This window comes from Lampris incognitus, chromosome 19, assembly GCF_029633865.1.
Source record: "Lampris incognitus isolate fLamInc1 chromosome 19, fLamInc1.hap2, whole genome shotgun sequence".
In the NCBI taxonomy this organism is placed as follows: Eukaryota; Metazoa; Chordata; class Actinopteri; order Lampriformes; family Lampridae; genus Lampris; species Lampris incognitus.
In genome coordinates this window covers 38,997,349-39,020,640 of record NC_079229.1, presented here as the reverse complement: position 1 = coordinate 39,020,640, position 23,292 = coordinate 38,997,349, and the positions used below count along the sequence as shown (strand labels likewise).

Sequence of the window (23,292 nt, the reverse complement as noted above, 5' to 3'; positions counted from 1 at the left end):
GGTACTGGCTTCATGTCTCTTCAGACGTCTTCTGGTCCGTCGATCACCGCGGTCCTTCTCGAGGTTTTGCACCCCTTGTTGACAAAGCTGCCGCCAGATGGAGCGTTGGGCGGCAGTGTCTTCCAGCTGGCTCGGGTTCAGGCCGCACTTCTTTATGATGGTCTTCAGCTGGTCTTTGTACCGTTTTTTCTGGCCCCCTGCCAAGCGGCGGCCAAGATGTAGCTGGCCATACAGCACTTTACGCGGTAAGCGCTCCTTTGGCATCCTGATGACGTGACCGAGCCATCGAAGTTGGTGCTGGGTGACGGTAGCCTCCCTGCTGATGCAGTTGGTCTTGCGGAGTATTTCAGTATGGGGCACTCGGTCACGCCAGGTTCTCCTCAGGATGCATTGTAGGCATCTGATGTGGAAGGCCTCAAGCATCCTGAGGTGGTGGCTGTACAGGGTCCACGCCTCACAGCTGTAGAGGAGAGTCGTGATGACAACTGCCAAGTAGACAGATATTTTGGTGTGGAGGTTGAGGTCTTTGTTTTGAAAGACCCTTCTCCTAAGTCTGCCAAAAGAGGATGACGCTTGTTTAATCCGGTTTTGCATCTCCCTGTCGATGCTGCAGTCGTCAGAGAGGAAGCTGCCCAGGTATTTGAAGGATTCCACTGTTGCAAGTGGTTTGTCGGAGATGTTGAAGGTTGGTGAATGAGATGGAGGAGTAGATGCCCACTGGCATACTACTTCAGTCTTTGTCACATTTATAGAGAGCCCCAGCCTACCATACGCCCTTGTAGCAGCTGCAAGGGTAGCTTGTAGTGCCTCGGGTGTGTGGGCCACAACTGCACAGTCATCTGCGTACTGTAACTCGATGATGTGCTCCGATGTCATTTTTGTGACCGCTTGGAGCCTACGAATGTTAAATAGGTTTCCATCTAGTCTGAAGTCCACAGTAACCCCACTGTCCTTCCTGATTTCCTTGTGGAGCAGCAATGTCACACACAGGAGGAAGATGTTAAAAAGAACTGGAGCAAGGATGCACCCCTGACGTACCCCGGTGCACACCCTGAAGGGCTCAGATTCCTGGCCTCCAATGGTCACACGTGCCATCATCCCCACGTGAAATCTTTGAAGGATGTTGACAAACTTTCGTGGACAGCCAAACTTCAGGAGGATGTTCCATAGGATGTCCCTGCTGACTGTGTGGAAAGCCTTTGACAGGTCGATGAAGGCTATGAAGAGGTCCTGGTGTTGCTCCCTGCACTTCTCTTGGAGTTGCCGTGCTGTGAACACCATGTCCACAGTACTCCTATCCCTCCTGAACCCACACTGTGACTCAGGCAACAGCTCCTCTGAGATGTGTTTTACCAGCCTGTGTAACATGAGTTTGGCCAGGACTTTTCCAGCAACAGCCAGTAGTGAAATGCCACGGCTGTTGCCACAGAGGGACTTGTCTCCTTTGCCTTTATATATGGAGATGATGTTAGCATCCCTCCACTGCTGAGGGACAGTTTTGTTCTTCCATACGTGTGAGATGAACAGGAAAAGTGCACGGGTGCAGAGGTAGCCTCCCTGTTTAAAAACCTCTGCAGGGATACTGTCAGGGCCAGGGGTCTTGTTATTTGTCAGCGACCTAACTGCACAATGAACCTCTTCAAAGGTTGGTGGAAGGTCAAGGTCTTGGATGGTGGGGCGGACAGGTAGTTCATCCAAGATCGAGGGGTCTGTTGGGGAGGGCTGGTTCAAAAGAGTCTCAAAATGTTCTGCCCATCTTTTTGTGATGAGTTTCTGGTCCTTTATGAGGGTGGTACCATCATCAGACTTCAGGGGGGAGACAGAGCAGTTTCTTGGGCCGTAGATGGTTTTCACTGCATCATAAAAGTTGTGCATATCATTTCTATCGGCATGGGATTGTATTTCATTTGCCTTCGATATCCACCACTCATTCTGCAGGGCACGCAATTTTGACTGCACCTCTCTCCTGGATGCTTGCCATTGTTGCCGGAGTGTAGCACACTCACACACACTCATACACACTCACACACACACACACACACACTGAGGAGAAGACACACACAAGCAGCTACACACATCCGGGACATCTTCACCACAGTGACACAATCTCACACACTCATACTCATACTCACAATCACATACACTCTCTCTCACACACACACACGCACACACTGAGGACAAGACACACACAAGCAGCAACACACATCCGGGACATCTTCACCACAGTGACACAATCTCACACACTCATACTCATACTCACAATCACATACACTCACACACACACACACACACGCACACACTGAGGACAAGACACACACAAGCAGCAACACACCTGCAGGACATCTTCACCATGGTGACACAATCTCACACACTCACACACACACACACACACGCACACACTGAGGACAAGACACACACAAGCAGCAACACACCTGCAGGACATCTTCACCATGGTGACACAATCTCACACACTCACACACACACACACACACGCACTCAAACACTCACACACACACACTGAGACAGACAGACTCACACACACACACACACACACACACACACACACACACTGAAAAACAAGAACAGTCCACAGATATCTTCAAGGTGTGGACGTGTGTGCATGTTTGTGATGGACGTGTTATTCGCTTGAGACTTGCCTTGATGCTCAGTAACCCAGCCAGGTAACATCACAGAGGGTGAACCAGCTCACCTGGACACATGTTTCACCACCTCCTCAGTCTCACCTGACTGCAGGAGTCCACCCCCACCGTACTGTTTATAAGGGTGGGGACACCGTATTGTTTATAAGGGTGGAGACACCGTATTGTTTATAAGTGGGGGGACACCGTATTGTTTATAAGGGTGGGGACACCGTATTGTTTATAAGGGTGGAGACACCGTATTGTTTATAAGTGGGGGGACACCGTATTGTTTATAAGGGTGGAGACACCGTATTGTTTATAAGGGTGGAGACACCGTGTTTATAAGGGTGGGGACACCGTATTGTTTATAAGGGTGGAGACACTGTATTGTTTATAAGGGTGGAGACACCGTATTGTTTATAAGCGGGGGGACACCGTATTGTTTATAAGGGTGGAGACACCGTATTGTTTATAAGGGTGGAGACACCGTATTGTTTATAAGGGTGGAGACACCGTATTGTTTATAAGGGTGGGGACACCGTATTGTTTATAAGGGTGGAGACACCGTATTGTTTATAAGTGGGGGGACACCGTATTGTTTATAAGGGTGGGGACACCGTATTGTTTATAAGGGTGGAGACACCGTATTGTTTATAAGTGGGGGGACACCGTATTGTTTATAAGGGTGGAGAAACCGTATTGTTTATAAGGGTGGAGACACCGTGTTTATAAGGGTGGGGACACCGTATTGTTTATAAGGGTGGAGACACTGTATTGTTTATAAGGGTGGAGACACCGTATTGTTTATAAGCGGGGGGACACCGTATTGTTTATAAGGGTGGAGACACCGTATTGTTTATAAGGGTGGAGACACCGTATTGTTTATAAGTGGGGGGACACCGTATTGTTTATAAGGGTGGAGACACCGTATTGTTTATAAGGGTGGAGACACCGTGTTTATAAGGGTGGGGACACCGTATTGTTTATAAGCGGGGGGACACCGTATTGTTTATAAGGGTGGAGACACCGTATTGTTTATAAGGGTGGAGACACCGTATTGTTTATAAGGGTGGAGACACCGTATTGTTTATAAGGGTGGGGACACCGTATTGTTTATAAGGGGGGAGACACTGTATTGTTTATAAGGGTGGGGACACCGTATTGTTTATAAGGGTAGAGACACCGTATTGTTTATAAGTGGGGGGACACCGTATTGTTTATAAGGGTGGAGACACCGTATTGTTTATAAGGGTGGAGACACCGTGTTTATAAGGGTGGGGACACCGTATTGTTTATAAGGGTGGAGACACTGTATTGTTTATAAGGGTGGAGACACCGTATTGTTTATAAGCGGGGGGACACCGTATTGTTTATAAGGGTGGAGACACCGTATTGTTTATAAGGGTGGAGACACCGTATTATTTATAAGGGTGGAGACACCGTATTGTTTATAAGGGTGGGGACACCGTATTGTTTATAAGGGGGGAGACACTGTATTGTTTATAAGGGTGGGGACACCGTATTGTTTATAAGGGTAGAGACACCGATTGTAGCATTCCAGCCGGACTTTATTCAGACGACGCACTCCAATAACGAGTGATGGGTCCATGGTGCGGTGTCAGACCATTTATTGCAGCATTTACTAGTCACACCGTAGACACACCATAGAACCAGCATAAGAGCTGAAAGCATATACATAAATCAATCATTCAATTATATGTGCAACCACGTTTCCCCCATAGCTAGCCACCAGCACGGGGTGCATAGCACTAGCTAGCATTAGCTTATCATTAGCGATCTCCAAATCACAAAGAACACATTGCAAATAAAACATAACGAAATTCGAATCAAACAGTCAATCGGCACTCATACCTGTTCGCCTTCCAGCTAGGTGCTAAATAAATGATGATGATCAATGAATTATAAGTTGTGAATTCGTTCTTTGCATAGCGAACATGACCATCGTGTCCAACTTTCAATTTTGTTCTGCCGTTTTCTCGCAGCAGCGCACAGCATCATGGGAGACCAGAGTTTTTCAAAATAAAGGTCACATAACAAAAGGAAGTGTAATTCGCTGTTAATATCAATCAGGACTGTACTTTATGCACCAAATACAAATCAATAATGAGTACCATACAAATCAATAATAATAAAAAATACTAGACAAAATGATATGGGTCATTTACACACCGTATTATTTATAAGGGTGGGGACACCGTATTGTTTATAAGGGTGGAGACACCGTATTGTTTATAAGGGTGGGGTACCTGCAGTCAGTAAACGTGGTGTCCAGATGAGCTGGTTCAACCTTCTGTAGTGTTCTTGCATGGATTACTGAGCAGCATCAAGACCTGGTTTGTGGTTTCTCCAGGCTGCTGGGGGACTGGACAGCGGCGCCTCTTCCACACCATGTAACCAAGAGTGTCCTCCTGTCAGACTCCACAGTACCACTAAGCCCCTCCGCCGGACCAAGACTAGAGGTCTGGCCATCACATGGCATGTTATTCATGTTGTGTAGTTCTTGTTAGTGCTGATCTGATGCTTTGGCCAACACTTGCTGACCGTATGTGTGTGTGTTTGTATGTGTGTGTGTTGGTGTGTGTGTGTGTTTGTGTGTGTGTATGTTTGTGTATGTTTGTGTGTGTGTGCATGACTCCAGTACGACCAACCTTCCCCATTTTCACACCACTTGAAGATAACGAATCTGAACATGGACAACCACCAACACACACATACAAGCTGCAAGAAACAGATGCCCAGACAGACACACACTCGACTGCACACTCACCCAGACGAGCTGATTGGCTGCTGAGGGACGCTCCATACTCAGAGGGGGTGGCGGAACATGGAAGAGGTGGAGCTTGTCAGGACTGTCAACATCTCCATGGTGATGACCACGACCTGTCTGTGAGTTTGATGGCTGCATGTTTTTTTAAAAGTCACAATAATAATCAACCAAACAAGTTAAGTGTCAAACCAGCTTGTTGTGTTCAAAATAATAAAAGATGCTGTTTTATTTCAGCTTACAGATAAAATAACATGTGGTAAAGCAGCAGGTTAACCAGCTTGCTGTGTTCAAAACAATAAAAGCTGCTGTTTTAAGTCAGCTTACAGATAAAATAACATGTGGTAAAGCAGCAGGTTAACCAGCTTGTTGTGTTCAAAACAATAAAAGATGCTGTTTTAATTCAGCTTACAGATAAAATAACATGTGGTAAAGCAGCAGGTTAACCAGCTTGTTGTGTTCAAAACAATAAAAGATGCTGTTTTAATTCAGCTTACAGATAAAATAACATGTGGTAAAGCAGCAGGTTAAACAGCTTGTTGTGTTCAAAACAATAAAAGATGCTGTTTTAATTCAGCTTACAGATAAAATAACATGTGGTAAAGTAGCAGGTTAACCAGCTTGTTGTGTTCAAAACAATAAAAGATGTTGTTTTAATTCAGCTTACAGATAAAATAACATGTGGTAAAGCAGCAGGTTAACCAGCTTGTTGTGTTCAAAACAATAAAAGCTGCTGTTTTAATTCAGCTTACAGATAAAATAACATGTGGTGAAGCTGTAGAGAAGAAAATAAAATACAATTTTGAGCACCTACGCTAAATATAAAAATATACATAGGTGTAAAATATCTGCATATAGATATACCGTTAACTATCAAAAGTAACCTGAATTACAGTAAGACTGTATAAAATCTCTATGGCTAACTAGCTAAAACATCTATTTCTGCAGCTAACATATAGCTATTTACCTAATATCTGTAGCTAACGCAAAACTATCATAGTAATATCCAGTATTGCTAACACAATGCAACTCAATAATGTAGCTAACACATCCCAATGAATAGCTAGCACACAATAGTTTAGCTTATAGATCCCGTCTTTCCTAAGCTAACAAAACTACCCTATAAAATATTCAAACTACACAATATACACCTACAAACGTTACCAAAGATGTACACTATTATTTAGACTTACAGCCATTGCTTTCTGATGGCATTAAACAGAATGATGAGCGAAGATTGAGACATGCAACAACTTTTTCTACTTTCATTCAGCGTATCAGACTGAGATCGTTTAACAACGGCACTACTGTATCTGCACTTCCTGTTTCATTCTTCTTCTTGTGCAGGTGGCGCTAAATCACATCGAAACAATAGCATGCAGACACCCAGTGGTTGAAAATGGTATTACATCAAAATAAACATCGCAGGCAGAACAATTCAGCTTACAGATAAAATAACGTGGTAAAGCAGCAGGTTAACCAGCTTGCTGTGTTCAAAACAATAAAAGATGCTGTTTTAATTCAGCTTACAGATAAAATAATGTGGTAAAGTAGCAGGTTAACCAGCTTGTTGTGTTCAAAACAATAAAAGATGCTGTTTTAATTCAGCTTACAGATAAAATAACATGAGGTAAGGTAGCAGGTTAACCAGCTTGTTGTGTTCAAAACAATAAAAGATGCTGTTTTAATTCAGCTTACAGATAAAATAACATGTGGTAAAGCAGCAGCAGGTTAACCAGCTTGTTGTGTTCAAAACAATAAAAGATGCTGTTTTAATTCAGCTTACAGATAAAATAACATGTGGTAAAGCAGCAGGTTAACCAGCTTGCTGTGTTCAAAACAATAAAAGATGCTGTTTTAATACAGCTTACAGATAAAATAACATGTGGTAAAGTAGCAGGTTAACCAGCTTGTTGTGTTCAAAACAATAAAAGATGCTGTTTTAATTCAGCTTACAGATAAAATAACATGTGGTAATGCAGCAGGTTAACCAGCTTGCTGTGTTCAAAACAATAAAAGCTGCTGTTTTAAGTCAGCTTACAGATAAAATAACATGTGGTAAAGCAGCAGGTTAACCAGCTTGTTGTGTTCAAAACAATAAAAGATGCTGTTTTAATTCAGCTTACAGATAAAATAACATGTGGTAAAGCAGCAGGTTAACCAGCTTGTTGTGTTCAAAACAATAAAAGATGCTGTTTTAATTCAGCTTACAGATAAAATAACATGTGGTAAAGCAGCAGGTTAAACAGCTTGTTGTGTTCAAAACAATAAAAGATGCTGTTTTAATTCAGCTTACAGATAAAATAACATGTGGTAAAGTAGCAGGTTAACCAGCTTGTTGTGTTCAAAACAATAAAAGATGTTGTTTTAATTCAGCTTACAGATAAAATAACATGTGGTAAAGCAGCAGGTTAACCAGCTTGTTGTGTTCAAAACAATAAAAGCTGCTGTTTTAATTCAGCTTACAGATAAAATAACATGTGGTGAAGCTGTAGAGAAGAAAATAAAATACAATTTTGAGCACCTACGCTAAATATAAAAATATACATAGGTGTAAAATATCTGCATATAGATATACCGTTAACTATCAAAAGTAACCTGAATTACAGTAAGACTGTATAAAATCTCTATGGCTAACTAGCTAAAACATCTATTTCTGCAGCTAACATATAGCTATTTACCTAATATCTGTAGCTAACGCAAAACTATCATAGTAATATCCAGTATTGCTAACACAATGCAACTCAATAATGTAGCTAACACATCCCAATGAATAGCTAGCACACAATAGTTTAGCTTATAGATCCCGTCTTTCCTAAGCTAACAAAACTACCCTATAAAATATTCAAACTACACAATATACACCTACAAACGTTACCAAAGATGTACACTATTATTTAGACTTACAGCCATTGCTTTCTGATGGCATTAAACAGAATGATGAGCGAAGATTGAGACATGCAACAACTTTTTCTACTTTCATTCAGCGTATCAGACTGAGATCGTTTAACAACGGCACTACTGTATCTGCACTTCCTGTTTCATTCTTCTTCTTGTGCAGGTGGCGCTAAATCACATCGAAACAATAGCATGCAGACACCCAGTGGTTGAAAATGGTATTACATCAAAATAAACATCGCAGGCAGAACAATTCAGCTTACAGATAAAATAACGTGGTAAAGCAGCAGGTTAACCAGCTTGCTGTGTTCAAAACAATAAAAGATGCTGTTTTAATTCAGCTTACAGATAAAATAACGTGGTAAAGTAGCAGGTTAACCAGCTTGTTGTGTTCAAAACAATAAAAGATGCTGTTTTAATTCAGCTTACAGATAAAATAACATGAGGTAAGGTAGCAGGTTAACCAGCTTGTTGTGTTCAAAACAATAAAAGATGCTGTTTTAATTCAGCTTACAGATAAAATAACATGTGGTAAAGCAGCAGCAGGTTAACCAGCTTGTTGTGTTCAAAACAATAAAAGATGCTGTTTTAATTCAGCTTACAGATAAAATAACATGTGGTAAAGCAGCAGGTTAACCAGCTTGCTGTGTTCAAAACAATAAAAGATGCTGTTTTAATACAGCTTACAGATAAAATAACATGTGGTAAAGTAGCAGGTTAACCAGCTTGTTGTGTTCAAAACAATAAAAGATGCTGTTTTAATTCAGCTTACAGATAAAATAACATGTGGTAAAGTAGCAGGTTAACCAGCTTGCTGTGTTCAAAACAATAAAAGCTGCTGTTTTAATTCAGCTTACAGATAAAATAACATGCGATAAAGTAGCAGGTTAACCAGCTTGTTGTGTTCAAAACAATAAAAGATGCTGTTTTAATTCAGCTTACAGATAAAATAACATGTGGTAAAGCAGCAGGTTAACCAGCTTGCTGTGTTCAAAACAATAAAAGCTGCTGTTTTAATTCAGCTCACAGATAAAATAACATGTAGTAAAGCAGCAGGTTAACCAGCTTGCTGTGTTCAAAACAATAAAAGATGCTGTTTTAATTCAGCTTACAGATAAAATAACGTGGTAAAGTAGCAGGTTAACCAGCTTGTTGTGTTCAAAACAATAAAAGATGCTGTTTTAATTCAGCTTACAGATAAAATAACATGAGGTAAGGTAGCAGGTTAACCAGCTTGTTGTGTTCAAAACAATAAAAGATGCTGTTTTAATTCAGCTTACAGATAAAATAACATGTGGTAAAGCAGCAGCAGGTTAACCAGCTTGTTGTGTTCAAAACAATAAAAGATGCTGTTTTAATTCAGCTTACAGATAAAATAACATGTGGTAAAGCAGCAGGTTAACCAGCTTGCTGTGTTCAAAACAATAAAAGATGCTGTTTTAATACAGCTTACAGATAAAATAACATGTGGTAAAGTAGCAGGTTAACCAGCTTGTTGTGTTCAAAACAATAAAAGATGCTGTTTTAATTCAGCTTACAGATAAAATAACATGTGGTAAAGCAGCAGGTTAACCAGCTTGCTGTGTTCAAAACAATAAAAGCTGCTGTTTTAAGTCAGCTTACAGATAAAATAACATGTGGTAAAGCAGCAGGTTAACCAGCTTGTTGTGTTCAAAACAATAAAAGATGCTGTTTTAATTCAGCTTACAGATAAAATAACATGTGGTAAAGCAGCAGGTTAACCAGCTTGTTGTGTTCAAAACAATAAAAGATGCTGTTTTAATTCAGCTTACAGATAAAATAACATGTGGTAAAGCAGCAGGTTAAACAGCTTGTTGTGTTCAAAACAATAAAAGATGCTGTTTTAATTCAGCTTACAGATAAAATAACATGTGGTAAAGTAGCAGGTTAACCAGCTTGTTGTGTTCAAAACAATAAAAGATGTTGTTTTAATTCAGCTTACAGATAAAATAACATGTGGTAAAGCAGCAGGTTAACCAGCTTGTTGTGTTCAAAACAATAAAAGCTGCTGTTTTAATTCAGCTTACAGATAAAATAACATGTGGTGAAGCTGTAGAGAAGAAAATAAAATACAATTTTGAGCACCTACGCTAAATATAAAAATATACATAGGTGTAAAATATCTGCATATAGATATACCGTTAACTATCAAAAGTAACCTGAATTACAGTAAGACTGTATAAAATCTCTATGGCTAACTAGCTAAAACATCTATTTCTGCAGCTAACATATAGCTATTTACCTAATATCTGTAGCTAACGCAAAACTATCATAGTAATATCCAGTATTGCTAACACAATGCAACTCAATAATGTAGCTAACACATCCCAATGAATAGCTAGCACACAATAGTTTAGCTTATAGATCCCGTCTTTCCTAAGCTAACAAAACTACCCTATAAAATATTCAAACTACACAATATACACCTACAAACGTTACCAAAGATGTACACTATTATTTAGACTTACAGCCATTGCTTTCTGATGGCATTAAACAGAATGATGAGCGAAGATTGAGACATGCAACAACTTTTTCTACTTTCATTCAGCGTATCAGACTGAGATCGTTTAACAACGGCACTACTGTATCTGCACTTCCTGTTTCATTCTTCTTCTTGTGCAGGTGGCGCTAAATCACATCGAAACAATAGCATGCAGACACCCAGTGGTTGAAAAAGGTATTACATCAAAATAAACATCGCAGGCAGAACAATTCAGCTTACAGATAAAATAACGTGGTAAAGCAGCAGGTTAACCAGCTTGCTGTGTTCAAAACAATAAAAGATGCTGTTTTAATTCAGCTTACAGATAAAATAACGTGGTAAAGTAGCAGGTTAACCAGCTTGTTGTGTTCAAAACAATAAAAGATGCTGTTTTAATTCAGCTTACAGATAAAATAACATGAGGTAAGGTAGCAGGTTAACCAGCTTGTTGTGTTCAAAACAATAAAAGATGCTGTTTTAATTCAGCTTACAGATAAAATAACATGTGGTAAAGCAGCAGCAGGTTAACCAGCTTGTTGTGTTCAAAACAATAAAAGATGCTGTTTTAATTCAGCTTACAGATAAAATAACATGTGGTAAAGCAGCAGGTTAACCAGCTTGCTGTGTTCAAAACAATAAAAGATGCTGTTTTAATACAGCTTACAGATAAAATAACATGTGGTAAAGTAGCAGGTTAACCAGCTTGTTGTGTTCAAAACAATAAAAGATGCTGTTTTAATTCAGCTTACAGATAAAATAACATGTGGTAAAGTAGCAGGTTAACCAGCTTGCTGTGTTCAAAACAATAAAAGCTGCTGTTTTAATTCAGCTTACAGATAAAATAACATGCGATAAAGTAGCAGGTTAACCAGCTTGTTGTGTTCAAAACAATAAAAGATGCTGTTTTAATTCAGCTTACAGATAAAATAACATGTGGTAAAGCAGCAGGTTAACCAGCTTGCTGTGTTCAAAACAATAAAAGCTGCTGTTTTAATTCAGCTCACAGATAAAATAACATGTAGTAAAGTAGCAGGTTAACCAGCTTGTTGTGTTCAAAACAATAAAAGATACTGTTTTAATTCAGCTTACAGATAAAATAACATGTGCTAAAGCAGCAGGTTAACCAGCTTGTTGTGTTCAAAACAATAAAAGATGCTGTTTAATTCAGCTTACAGATAAAATAACATGTGGTAAAGCAGCAGGTTAACCAGCTTGTTGTGTTCAAAACAATAAAAGATGCTGTTTTAATTCAGCTTACAGATAAAATAACATGCGATAAAGTAGCAGGTTAACCAGCTTGTTGTGTTCAAAACAATAAAAGCTGCTGTTTTAATTCAGCTTACAGATAAAATAACATGTGATAAAGCAGCAGGTTAACCAGCTTGTTGTGTTCAAAACAATAAAAGCTGCTGTTTTAATTCAGCTTACAGATAAAATAACATGTGGTAAAGCAGCAGGTTAACCAGCTTGTTGTGTTCAAAACAATAAAAGATGCTGTTTAATTCAGCTTACAGATAAAATAACATGTGGTAAAGCAGCAGGTTAACCAGCTTGTTGTGTTCAAAACAATAAAAGATGCTGTTTTAATTCAGCTTACAGATAAAATAACATGTGGTAAAGCAGCAGGTTAAACAGCTTGTTGTGTTCAAAACAATAAAAGATGCTGTTTTAATTCAGCTTACAGATAAAATAACATGTGGTAAAGCAGCAGGTTAGGATAAAGATTGTTTTTGGACATTGGTGTAAATGTGTTGTGTCCTTGCTGAATGCCTGTAAAAGGGAGTGTATTAACAAAACAAAACAGACAAATAAGGCTGTCTCATCAAAAGTCTATTTGCTGTACAGCAGCACGTTACGTCACGTCAAGTTATCTATTATTCAAACCGCATGTTGTCTCCATTTTGTTGTGACGGGAAATGCAAATGTTTCTTCCTGCAAGCGGGGCCATGACAGAAACAGTTTGAGAAACACTGGTTTAAGCCAACATTAAGCCATAGCTAATGTCCTGCAGAGCTAGCCCACAGGGCTGAGCCCCTGCTGAAGCTTGTAAACAGACTAGTAAATGGACTAATAAACAGACTAGTAAACACCAGTAAACAGACCAGGAAACAGACCAGTAAACACCAGTAAACAGACCAGGAAACACCAGTAAACAGACTAGTACACAGACCAGTAAACACACTAGGGAAGGAAGTCTACCCACTAGATTTCTTTCTTTTTTCTTTTTTTAAATTTATTTCTGATTTTTCCCTTTTCCTCCCAATTTAGTGGCCAATCGATCCCTATTTTAATTGAAACACCCACCCTCGTACTGCATGCGTTCGCCAACTGCATCTCTCCGGCCGGCAGTCTCGAAGGAGTCGCCTCGCCACTCTCGTGACAAGGCGACTCCAGGCCGAACCACTGTTTCCCCCCCCCACACGCCCAGAGACGCATTCATGTAACGGACACAAGCCGATTCCACCCCCCTCCTGGAGACGGCGTTGCCAATTAGTGCTGCTTCATCGAGTCCGGCAATAGTCGGATCTGACGAGACCAGGGCGCGAACCCCGGTCCCCAGTGGGCACTGCATCGACACAAAGCTGATGCTTAGACCACTACACCACCTTGGACACTAGATTTCTTAAACGAGTCCTTTGAGAAAGAAATCTAGCGAGTGTAGCAATAATCTCATTTATTTATTTCAGACCCCATTAGTCCACTGCCTCAGAAGCGACTACTCTTCCCAGGTCAAAGGGTACAACAGTTACAGTTTAAAAGTCAGTGTTTGACCCCAGGAAGAATAGTCACTGCCTCAGAAGCGACTACTCTTCCCAGGTCAAAGGGTACAACAGTTACAGTTTAAAAGTCAGTGTTTGACCCCAGGAAGAGTAGTCACAGCCTCAGCAGCGACTACTCTTCCCAGGTCAAACAGTACAACAGTTACAGTTTAAAAGTCAGTGTTTGACCCCAGGAAGAATAGTCACAGCCTCAGAAGCGACTACTCTTCCCAGGTCAAAGGGTACAACAGTTACAGTTTAAAAGTCAGTGTTTGACCCCAGGAAGAATAGTCACAGCCTCAGAAGCGACTACTCTTCTCAGGTCAAACAGTACAACAGTTACAGTTTAAAAGTCAGTGTTTGACCCCAGGAAGAATAGTTACTGCCTCAGAAGCAACTACTCTTCCCAGGTCAAACAGTACAACAGTTACAGTTTAAAAGTCAGTGTTTGACCCCAGGAAGAATAGTCACAGCCTCAGAAGCAACTACTCTTCCCAGGTCAAAGGGTACAACAGTTACAGTTTAAAAGTCAGTGTTTGACCCCAGGAAGAGTAGTCACAGCCTCAGCAGCGACTACTCTTCTCAGGTCAAACAGTACAACAGTTACAGTTTAAAAGTCAGTGTTTGACCCCAGGAAGAATAGTTACTGCCTCAGAAGCAACTACTCTTCCCAGGTCAAACAGTACAACAGTTACAGTTTAAAAGTCAGTGTTTGACCCCAGGAAGAATAGTCACTGCCTCAGAAGCGACTACTCTTCCCAGGTCAAAGGGTACAACAGTTACAGTTTAAAAGTCAGTGTTTGACCCCAGGAAGAGTAGTCACAGCCTCAGCAGCGACTACTCTTCCCAGGTCAAACAGTACAACAGTTACAGTTTAAAAGTCAGTGTTTGACCCCAGGAAGAATAGTCACAGCCTCAGAAGCGACTACTCTTCCCAGGTCAAAGGGTACAACAGTTACAGTTTAAAAGTCAGTGTTTGACCCCAGGAAGAATAGTCACAGCCTCAGAAGCGACTACTCTTCCCAGGTCAAACAGTACAACAGTTACAGTTTAAAAGTCAGTGTTTGACCCCAGGAAGAATAGTCACAGCCTCAGAAGCAACTACTCTTCCCAGGTCAAACAGTACAACAGTTACAGTTTAAAAGTCAGTGTTTGACCCCAGGAAGAATAGTCACAGCCTCAGAAGCAACTACTCTTCCCAGGTCAAAGGGTACAACAGTTACAGTTTAAAAGTCAGTGTTTGACCCCAGGAAGAGTAGTCACAGCCTCAGCAGCGACTACTCTTCTCAGGTCAAACAGTACAACAGTTACAGTTTAAAAGTCAGTGTTTGACCCCAGGAAGAATAGTTACTGCCTCAGAAGCAACTACTCTTCCCAGGTCAAACAGTACAACAGTTACAGTTTAAAAGTCAGTGTTTGACCCCAGGAAGAATAGTCACAGCCTCAGAAGCGACTAATCTTCCCAGGTCAAAGGGTACAACAGTTACAGTTTAAAAGTCAGTGTTTGACCGCAGGAAGAATAGTCACTGCCTCAGAAGCAACTACTCTTCCCAGGTCAAACAGTACAACAGTTACAGTTTAAAAGTCAGTGTTTGACCCCAGGAAGAATAGTCACAGCCTCAGAAGCGACTACTCTTCCAAGGTCAAAGGGTACAACAGTTACAGTTTAAAAGTCAGTGTTTGACCCCAGGAAGAATAGTCACAGCCTCAGAAGCGACTACTCTTCCCAGGTCAAAGGGTACAACAGTCACAGTTTAACAGTCAGTGTTTGACCCCAGGAAGAATAGTCACTGCCTCAGAAGCAACTACTCTTCCCAGGTCAAACAGTACAACAGTTACAGTTTAAAAGTCAGTGTTTGACCCAAGGAAGAATAGTCACAGCCTCAGAAGCGACTACTCTTCCCAGGTCAAAGGGTACAACAGTTACAGTTTAAAAGTCAGTGTTTGACCCCAGGAAGAATAGTCACTGCCTCAGAAGCAACTACTCTTCCCAGGTCAAACAGTACAACAGTTACAGTTTAAAAGTCAGTGTTTGACCCCAGGAAGAATAGTCACAGCCTCAGAAGCGACTACTCTTCCCAGGTCAAAGGGTACAACAGTTACAGTTTAAAAATCAGTGTTTGACCCCAGGAAGAATGGTCACTGCCTCAGCAGCGACTACTCTTCCCAGGTCAAACAGTACAACAGTTACAGTTTAAAAGTCAGTGTTTGACCCCAGGAAGAATAGTCACTGCCTCAGAAGCGACTACTCTTCCCAGGTCAAAGGGTACAACAGTTACAGTTTAAAAGTCAGTGTTTGACCCCAGGAAGAGTAGTCACAGCCTCAGCAGCGACTACTCTTCCCAGGTCAAACAGTACAACAGTTACAGTTTAAAAGTCAGTGTTTGACCCCAGGAAGAATAGTCACTGCCTCAGAAGCGACTACTCTTCCCAGGTCAAAGGGTACAACAGTTACAGTTTAAAAGTCAGTGTTTGACCCCAGGAAGAGTAGTCACAGCCTCAGCAGCGACTACTCTTCCCAGGTCAAACAGTACAACAGTTACAGTTTAAAAGTCAGTGTTTGACCCCAGGAAGAATAGTCACAGCCTCAGAAGCGACTACTCTTCCCAGGTCAAAGGGCACAACAGTTACAGTTTAAAAGTCAGTGTTTGACCCCAGGAAGAATAGTCACAGCCTCAGAAGCGACTACTCTTCCCAGGTCAAAGGGTACAACAGTTACAGTTTAAAAGTCAGTGTTTGACCCCAGGAAGAATAGTCACTGCCTCAGAAGCAACTACTCTTCCCAGGTCAAACAGTACAACAGTTACAGTTTAAAAGTCAGTGTTTGACCCCAGGAAGAATAGTCACAGCCTCAGCAGCGACTACTCTTCCCAGGTCAAAGGGTACAACAGTTACAGTTTAAAAGACACTGTTTGATAAGTGAGCTCAGCACAGAGCAAGGTGTCCCCAGCAGGACAAATGAAGAGGTTAGAGCAGAGTACAGAAGAGGAGAGATACAAGAGGAGAATCAACAGCAGTTATCGAGCTCACAGTGTCGGATCACACCAAGCTGGAAGCCCAAAACTGAAGGATCCATCATTCATTATCCAAACCGCTGATCCTGCTGTCAGGGTGGCGTGGAAACTGAAGTATACAAGTTTTAAATGTTATTCTTAACATGTGACTGAAGCGAGGGGCAAACGAAGAGATGAGATCAGTGTCTGGGCAAATGAGAAGCAGGCTCCAGTGTCTGGGCAGAGGAGAAGAAGGCTCCAGTGTTTGGGCAGAGGAGAAGAAGGCTCCAGTGTTTGGGCAGAGGAGAAGAAGGCTCCAGTGTCTGGGCAAATGAGAAGCAGGCTCCAGTGTCTGGGCAAATGAGAAGCAGGCTTCAGTGTCTGGGCAGAGGAGAAGAAGGCTCCAGTGTTTGGGCAGAGGAGAAGAAGGCTCCAGTGTCTGGGCAAATGAGAAGCAGGCTCCAGTGTCTGGGCAGAGGAGAAGCAGGCTTCAGTGTCTGGGCAGAGGAGAAGAAGGCTCCAGTGTCTGGGCAGAGGAGAAGAAGGCTCCAGTGTTTGGGCAGAGGAGAAGCAGGCTTCAGTGTCTGGGCAGAGGAGAAGCAGGCTTCAGTGTCTGGGCAGAGGAGAAGAAGGCTCCAGTGTTTGGGCAGAGGAGAAGCAGGCTTCAGTGTCTGGGCAGAGGAGAATGGCAGGAGCTGGACTTAGCAGTTTTTAATGACACTTTATATAAAAAAAATACAGGTACTGCTGCTACAACTAGTACTACTACAACTACTACTAGTGGGACACCCTGGTCGCATGGAGATGTTAACAGTACTACCGGTTCATGCAATGTTTACACGAGGAAGTCTTAACAGTACTACTGGTTGCTGCAGTGTTTACACAGGGAAGTCTGAATAGTACTACTGGTTGCTGCAGTGCTTACACGAGGAAGTGTTAACAGTACTACTGGTTGCTGCAGTGCTTACACGAGGAAGTGTTAACAGTACTACTGGTTGCTGCAGTGCTTACACGAGGGAGTGTTAACAGTACTACTGGTTGCTGCAGTGCTTACACGAGCAAGTGTTAACAGTACTACTGGTTGCTGCAGTGTTTACACGAGGAAGTGTTAACAGTATTACTGGTTGCTGCAGTGCTTACACGAGGAAGTGTTAACAGTACTAATGGTTGCTGCAGTGTTTACACGAGGAAGTGTTAACAGTACTACTGGTTGCTGCACTGCTTACACGAGGAAGTGTTAACAGACTACTGGTTGCTGTAGTGTTTACACAAGGAAGTGTTAACAGTACTACTGGTTGCTGCAGTGTTTACACAAGGAAGTGTTAACAGTAGTACTGGTTGCTGCACTGCTTACACGAGGAAGTGTTAACAGTACTACTGGTTGCTGCAGTGTTTACACGTGGAAGTGTTAACAGTACTACTGGTTGCTGCACTGCTTACATGAGGAAGTGTTAACAGACTACTGGTTGCTGCACGGCTTACACGAGGAAGTGTTAACAGTACTACTGGTTGCTGCACTGCTTACACGAGGAAGTGTTAACAGACTACTGGTTGCTGCAGTGCTTACACGAGGAAGTGTTAACAGTACTACTGGTTGCTGCAGTGTTTACACGAGGAAGTGTTAATAGTACTACTGGTTGCTGCAGTGTTTACACAGGGAAGTGTTAACAGTACTACTGGTTGCTGCAGTGTTTACACAGGGAAGTGTTAACAGTACTACTGGTTGCTGCAGTGTTTACACCTTGCAGTGACAGAATTGCTGCACTCTGCGAGAGTAAACTCTCTCTTCTCTGTCCTGATACTCCTGGACCTGTCAGCTGCGTTTGACACAGTGAACCACCAGATCCTCCTCTCTACCCTCGAGGGGCTGGGTGTCACAGGCTCTGCACTCTTAATAATTTCAACCTACCCGACGGGTCGCTCCTACCAGGTGACATGGAGGGGATCTGTGTCGGAGCCTCGCAGACTGACTACAGGCGTTCCACAAGGTTCGGTTCTGGGTCCTCTCCTTTTCTCCCTGTACACGACGTCCCTGGGTTCTGTTATTCGCTCGCTCGACTTCTCTTACCATTGTTATGCCGATGACACCCAGCTGATCTTGTCTTTCCCTCCCTCTGACACACAAGTAGAGACACGCATTGTTGCGTGCTTGACTGACATCTCGGAGTGGATGGCGACACACCACCTGAAGCTCAATCTGGACAAGACAAAGCTGATGTTCCTCCTGGGGAAAGGTTGCCCACACCGAGACCTGGCCAACACCATTGACAACACCGTGGTGATGCCAACTCAGACTGTGAGGAGTCTGGGTGTGATCCTGGATGACCAACTATCGTTTGCTGCAAACTCTGCATCGGTTGCTCGCTCCTGCAGATTTATCCTCTATAACATCCGGAGGATCCTCCCATTCCTCACCGACAAGATGGCACAGGTGCTCATCCAGGCTCTGGTCATCTCCCGGCTGGACTACAGCAACTCCCTGCTTGCTGGCGCACCGGCGTCAGCCATCAGACCTCTGGAGCTTGTTCAGAAAGCTGTAGCTCGTCTGGTGTTCAACCACCCCACGTTCTCCCACATGAGTCCCCTTCTCATGTCCCTACACTGGCTCCCAGTAGCTGCTCGCATCCAGTTTAAGACTCTGGTGCTAGCCTACAGGGCAGTGAAAGGAACAGCTCCTTCCTATCTCCAGGCCATGGTCAAGCCCTACATCCCCACCCGACCACTTCGTTCTGCTGCCTCAGGACGCCTGGTTGCCCCGTCGCTCAGAGGCCCCTGCTGCCGATCGACCCGGTCCCGGCTCGGTTCTGTCCTGGCCCCACAGTGGTGGAATGAACTCCCCACTGATGTCAGGACAGTGGAGTCGCTGCCCATCTTTCGGCGCAGGTGGAAAACTCACCTCTTTAAGAACTACTACCCTGTTACTTGTTCTTAGCACTTATTGTATTCACTCATTCAAAAAAAAAAATCTTTCTTGCACTTTTACTGTAGCACTGGTTTTGCTCTTAGATGCTTGTTTAGATGCACTTATGACCTCTGATGACTAGTTGTTCTCCTGATTTCCTACGTTAAATGATGCACTTATTGTAAGTCGCTTTGGATAAAAGGGTCGGCTAAATGACTGTAATGTCATGTCATGTCATGTCATGCACACAGGGAAGTGTTAACAGTACTGCTGGTTGCTGCAGCATTTACACAGGGAAGAGGTCATGCTAACATCTCTACTTGTTGATGCTGCCAATAGAGGGAGGTCCCTAGTAACCACTGGTAACCGTTGGTGTCTGCTGCAGTAGCAGTACACTGTTCACTGTATAACACACTGTCTTCTCTGTGTTTGTTTCAATGTTTGTGTGTGTGTGTTTGTATGTGTGTGTGTGTCTGTGTGTGTGTAGTCCTTCCAGCTGGTGTGTCCACAGCAGGGTCTGACACGTATGGAGGATTTGTCTCCAGCTGACATGACTAAAGTTGGACACATCTCTCTGATTGAACTCGGCACCTTCTACCGCACACTGGGCATCCACATCAGACACCGCCGCCCCCACCGCACCAAACCCCGAGGTCAGTGCTACACCTCCCTCTCTGTCTGTCTGTCTGTCTCTGACAGATGAGTAAGCATCCAGGGATTAAACTGGGCCAGGGCTGTCAGGGTTCAGCACTATTCTGCCTCAGACGGACACTGCGGTGTCAAGGCATCATTGAGGGTTGCACAAAGCATCTCGGGAAGGCGCCACAGCCGTGTCAGCTGTGCGGTAGTGATGTGTCATCTGCACAAGATGTGGCTCTAAGAGCCGATGCTTTGTAGTGAATCAGAAGAGCCAACTCCCATGGAGTGAGAGCCGGCTCCCCACTTTTCTTCCTTTCGCTGCTCAGCTCTCACTCTCAGTGGCTCAGCTCTGCTCACGGCAGAACTTTGTTTTGATTGGCAGCATGGTGGCCATGCAGCCAATCACATGTGAGGATATAGGATCATACCATTATGTGAAAGCAGAGAGGACAGACGTCTGTCCCCTCAGTCAGTGACTGAGTGAGACAGCAGACAGCGGTGAGGAGGAGAGTGCGAGTGCGTCGCGTCGTGAAAACACGTAAATATGAGTGACACCGGTAAACGAAGCAGCATCTGGCTGCAGTTTATAGATATTGGGAATAGCAGAGCACAGTGCCTTCACTGTAAAATGAAAATAACATTAAGAGCAGGTTCCACCACAAACCTGCACAGACACATCAGAACTGTCCATCCCACAGTGCAGTTGGAGGAGAGGGCAAGCTGGCTCAACGTCTACTGACCCTGGTGTGTCTGGTCCCAAACCACCAACAACTGCTGCAGCATCTACTGCCGTCCCCACAAATGCAAGTATAACCCCTCCTACTGCAACTCAAAGCAAACTAAGTCAGTTTATACCACAACAGATGACTCCAGCCAAACAGCACAGTGTTGATGAGGAGATGGCTAAAATGATTGCCACTGATTTCCAGCCCTTTTCCATTGTGGAGGACAAAGGTTTTGAAAGTTTTGTGAAAGCCTTAAATCCCACATACACTACCCAGTAGAAAAACACTGTCCCAAACAACGATCCCAAAACTATATGACACAGAACGTGCATTATGGCAAGAAAGAGTGACAAAAGCTCCATCAGTTTGCCTGACAACTGACTGCTGGACCTCCAGAACCACCTGCTCTTTCATGTCTGTCACTTGCCACTTTATTGAAAATTACAAGATGACATCTTGCTTGCTGGACTGCTTTGAGTTCACCGACAGACACACTGCAGAAAACTTGGCAGAGGAGCTCTTAAGAGTGGCAAGTAGAGGACAAAGTGGTATGCTGTGTGAGTGATAATGCTGCAAACATCCCCAAAGCCATAAAAATTCTGAAGTGGACCCACCACCCATGTCTGGCACATACATTAAACCCGATGATTAGAGATGCCCTGAAGGTGGTGAAAACAACCGTGGACAAGGTAAAGGCTTGTAGCTAAAGCACAGTAGCTGCGGAGGGGTTGAAGTCCACACAGCGCCAGATGGAGCTGCCTGAACTGAGGCCCAAACAAGAGTGTGCCACTAGGTGGAACTCAACATTTTATATGTTGAAACGCATTCTTGAAACAAAAGATGCCATCATCTCCACCCTGGCCCTCATCAACGCATCTGTTGATACGTTGAGTCAAGAGGAATGGGAGCTGGTGAAAGAGGTCTGCACCTTCCTGCAACCATTTGAGGAGGTGACTGTGGAGGTAAGTGCAGACAGGTACCTTGGACAATTGTTTTTTCTCTACTACTATTCAGTCACTATTATACATTGCAGAAACAACACATATAATAGACAAAACTAAATTGAAGAAAGCAATATGCCACATAATTAAAAAAGGCCTAAATTTAAAAGTTGCTGTTTTCTCTCCTTCAGCTATGCCACAGCCTCCAAAATGCTCCTGCTTTGCAAAGGTGTGCAGCGGGTGACAGCCCAACACCAACGGACAGTAACCGTGCAGAAAGTAAAGGAATTGGTTGCGGCTCTTTGTTCAGCCATGGACCGAACATTTCTTCTTTTTTTTTACATTTTATTCCTGATTTTTCCCTTTTTTCTCCCAATTTAGGGGCCAATCGATCCCTATTTTAATTCAAACACCCACCCTCATACTGCATGCGTTCGCCAACTGCATCTCTCCAGCCGGCAGTCTCGAAGGAGTCGCCTCCCCACTTCTGTGACGAGGTGTATCCAGGCCAAACCACTGCTTTTTCCCCACACACAGAGACGCATTCACGTGACGAACACAAGCCGACTCCGCCCGCCTCCCGAAGACAGCGCTGCCAATGATTGCTGCTTCATCGAGTCCGGCCATAGTCGGATCTGACGAGACCGGGGCGCGAACCCCGGTCCCCAGTGGGCAACTGCGGACCGAACAGTTCTGCGTATGGAGTTCAACACTGTCCTCTCAGAAACCACATTACTGGATCCTAGGTTTAAAAAGCTTGCATTCAGTGACAACAGAGCTGCTGACGAGGCACTTCAGAGAACAAGTGTAGCAGCAGCAAAATGCACCCCTAGCAGCCAGCCAGCTCCACCGTTAGAGGGCCAAGTGGAGCAGGAGCCACAAACTTCTGCTGGTGTGTGGAGGCTCTTTGATGAAAGAGCTACAGGAGATGCTGCAAGGAGAAATCCTACAGCTGATGCTGTAATGGAGATGAGATCTTATCTTGAGGAGCCCCTCGTCCAACGAGCAGAAGACCCACTGAGCTGGTGGCAGGCCAAGGCCTCAGTCTTCCCACGCCTGGTGAAGGTGATGGAGGGGAGACTGTGTATTGTGGCAACGTCTGTTCCTTCCGAGAGAATCTTCTCAAAAACAGGGCAGATACTCACAGGAAGGAGAAATCTCATCAGCCCATCCAAGCTGAGGTGTCTGATTTCTCTCAATGCCAACCTGCACTGAGGACATTCATACTGTTTGGTTAGTGAGCTTGGTTCTGTTTCTGTTCTGGTTCTGTTCTGTGGATTTGTTTGCAGTGTTTTGTTCATTTGTTTTTGTAAAATTAAAAGTTTGATTAAAATATTAAACAAAAGTAAGAATGACTGCTTTTGTAACAGAACAAATGCACAAAATGAGGCAATTATAAGGCTTCTCATAAAAACATCTGCCGTACATACAGAGCTGTATTTGGGGTTCCTTTTCATATCGATATTTCATATTGATTTTCACATTGATATCTCATATCGATATTT

General features: G+C 43.3%; 1 protein-coding gene across 1 annotated transcript in view; it reads left to right on the top strand.

The window, feature by feature from the left end:
- The window catches only part of arhgap28 (Rho GTPase activating protein 28), a 68,779-nt gene that overhangs the window by 6,588 nt on the left and 38,899 nt on the right, over positions 1 to 23,292 (top strand). The window contains exons 6-8 of the mRNA XM_056299266.1: positions 5,014 to 5,122; positions 5,302 to 5,549; positions 19,970 to 20,135. Of these exons, the coding sequence (XP_056155241.1) occupies positions 5,014 to 5,122; positions 5,302 to 5,549; positions 19,970 to 20,135 (523 nt within the window). The remainder of the gene's footprint in view (positions 1 to 5,013; positions 5,123 to 5,301; positions 5,550 to 19,969; positions 20,136 to 23,292) is intronic.